General features: G+C 38.7%; 1 protein-coding gene across 1 annotated transcript in view; it reads right to left on the bottom strand.

Annotated features, from left to right (window-relative positions):
• DLEC1 (deleted in lung and esophageal cancer 1) overlaps nucleotides 1–2,637 on the bottom strand; it is a 69,306-nt gene that overhangs the window by 52,010 nt on the left and 14,659 nt on the right. Inside the window, exons 5-6 of the mRNA XM_019507934.1 lie at nucleotides 1,747–1,857; nucleotides 189–385 (exon numbers count right to left, since the gene is read on the bottom strand). Coding sequence (XP_019363479.1) covers nucleotides 189–385; nucleotides 1,747–1,857 — 308 coding nt within the window. The remainder of the gene's footprint in view (nucleotides 1–188; nucleotides 386–1,746; nucleotides 1,858–2,637) is intronic.

Raw genomic sequence — 2,637 nt, 5'->3', positions numbered from 1 at the left:
TTTCTGGACCATCACAGCTGCAATACAACTCTTACACTACCATAACAATGCCAGAAGCATTTCCATAGGCACACTTTTTATCACTTTTATAAATCCAAGGAAAGGGAGGAAGGAAAGAGAAACTGAACACAGTACTGCCACAGCTGCAAGGGTTATTAAAATGCACTCAAGAGATCCAAGAAACATACCTTACTTGAGGATTTCTTAGTCTGATGATTAGTCTCAGGAGTTGAAGACAGGGTCAGGGTGGATAAAGATACTTCTGGTAGACTGCCTGGTGTTTTTCTAAGGTGCAGGATTTCTTTGTCTTTCTTATCCCTTAGGTTTCTGGAAGTAAGCTGTTTAAAACTAAATGTCTCCTTGATGTAGTCAGGCTCTGATTTTCCTGCATTGCAAAGAAAATTATTGACATTTTCTGTATAATAAGGAGAAAATTATTATTTATAAGAACTTACTACCAGCACAGAAACACTATGAATAATAGCAAATTATTCTTGTTATTAGCAAGAAGCTATGTATGGTAAGTGTTCTTGAATTCCATGAATATTTATAGTTTGTTTTGTACTGACAGTCTTTAGGACAGGGACATTATAATGAGCAAAATAACAATGTTTTCAGCTTCTGCAGCACTTGGCATTTGAAGATATCTAATACTTTAAAAAGTGTTACTTACTTAAGACTTGTAATTCCCCTTTCAGCTAGGCAAACAATCATCTCCATCTCGCCAAATAGAAAAATGGAGTTTGGTTTCTAAGTTGAACATTAATCACTTTCTGAAAGGTATTATAGGCCAGGGATAGCAGGGGGCTGGACTTGATAAACCAAAGCCAAGAGGTCCCTTCCAGACCTATATTCCTCTTGCTGAAAAATTAAGTTGTTCTCCTGAAGGAAATTCTGAGATTTTTACTTTTTGTTCAGGACAAAAAATGTAGCGAACTTGGAATTTTTCATGATGTGACTTCTAAATTATTAGAATGAACTATTCCCATCAAGTTAAAACAAAACAAGTGTGTAACATTTCGTTTTGACTGTAGAGCAGTGCTTCTCAGCCTTTTTAGACTCAAGGTGTCCCTCATTCCTTTGGAAAATGCCAGCTCTTAGTTTTCACTCATTTTTTGACTACAGGAAAGAAAAACAGCAATTTGTCTGTTGCAAAGAACTCAGAAAGGCCAAATAGGTCAGAATATGTCTAACACTCTGAATTCCCTGTGTTTCTCTTGTGAATCATGCTGGCACACCTAATAGTGCCAACACTGTGTGGCACCCGACAGAGGCCTTGAAAGGATCTCATGACATCCCAGGGTGCCACGGCACCTTGGTTGAGAATCACTGCTGTAGAAAGATAGTAAAAAAAATTCCTCCTGTCATTGTTGAAATGAAATGCTTTGTTAACTTCCTGTGGTAAATTCCAACAGAATTGGTACGTTCCCACAGATCATATAGATTTTGTCTAATCAGCCTTTTCAGATGGAAAAACACTGCACAGGAACATTTTAGAACACCTCTAAAATAAACGAATGGAAATCAATCAAAACAACTTTTTATGTCACTGGAAACAGATGTTATTTTAATTTATCTATCTATTTGCTCTGTTCACCATGTAAACGCTGAGGCATCATGCTAGTGGAAAAGAACCGATGAAACTGACCACAGGACAACTGAAACTGATCAAAGGAACTCTACTGTCTACAGTGAGTAATTATAAAAATAAACAGAAACTATATTATTCTCTGCTTCAAAAGTTACCTTTAGGTGCTCTGGTAATAGGTGTTCTATCTGTGATATAATCTCCAGGGCATATTAAATGATGCTTTTGGAGAAGTTCATCATCCACAAACCATCTGAAGGAGGACTTCACTACAGCATTCAAAAAAAAAAAGAAACCAGAGATTGGTGTTTTAAGATACACTGCCATTGGTCAGCCCAAAATAGCTTTTGCTTTCTTTCACATCACAGTGAAAAGGTATTTTTAGAGGGAAGGATGCTCTGAGCAGACGCTTTCAATCTGTAGGCCTGAAGTACAGTCTTACAATGCTCTTTGCAGTTGCAAGGTGTTCCAGTAAAACAGGAGAAGGATTTGTTATTAGCCAAATGAATAGTGAATGATGTCTTAATAATCCCGCAACAGGTACAACACCTTATATTAGATTGACTATATGGGTCAATTGTTACTCCAAATAAAGGAAGTGATGGAAAAAACTTGGGAACATAGGCTGGCAGCCTGAAATGAAGGAAGAGATGGAAAGGCGCATTCAAAAAAATTAATATGCACAAAAAGGAATGCATCAGGCTCACAAGGGACCATTTCAACATCTAGAACAGGGGTGTCAAACATATGGCCTGGGGGCCAATTCAGTCCACGGAGCTTCTCTGTCCTGCTGCTGGACGGTAACACAAGTTGGGCTATTTGGCCCTGCTGGGCATGGCTGCTTGTGGCAAGTTAGGTTCACCACCACTGGACCTCACACTCCTGCTGTCCACTGCACCACCCTCAAACCCTATACTACCCTTTCAGGACCCTGTATCACCAGTGCTGCCATATGGTCCACACTCAATTAAGGATAAAATGGAAACATCATTGTACTTGATTAATGCAAACAACCAACCACCATGGAAGCATAGTATGCAGTTAGAATA

This window comes from Gavialis gangeticus, unplaced genomic scaffold, assembly GCF_001723915.1.
Source record: "Gavialis gangeticus isolate Ggan-Ray unplaced genomic scaffold, GavGan_comp1, whole genome shotgun sequence".
Classification (NCBI taxonomy): Eukaryota; Metazoa; Chordata; order Crocodylia; family Gavialidae; genus Gavialis; species Gavialis gangeticus.
This window is presented reverse-complemented; position numbering and strand designations above follow the sequence as displayed.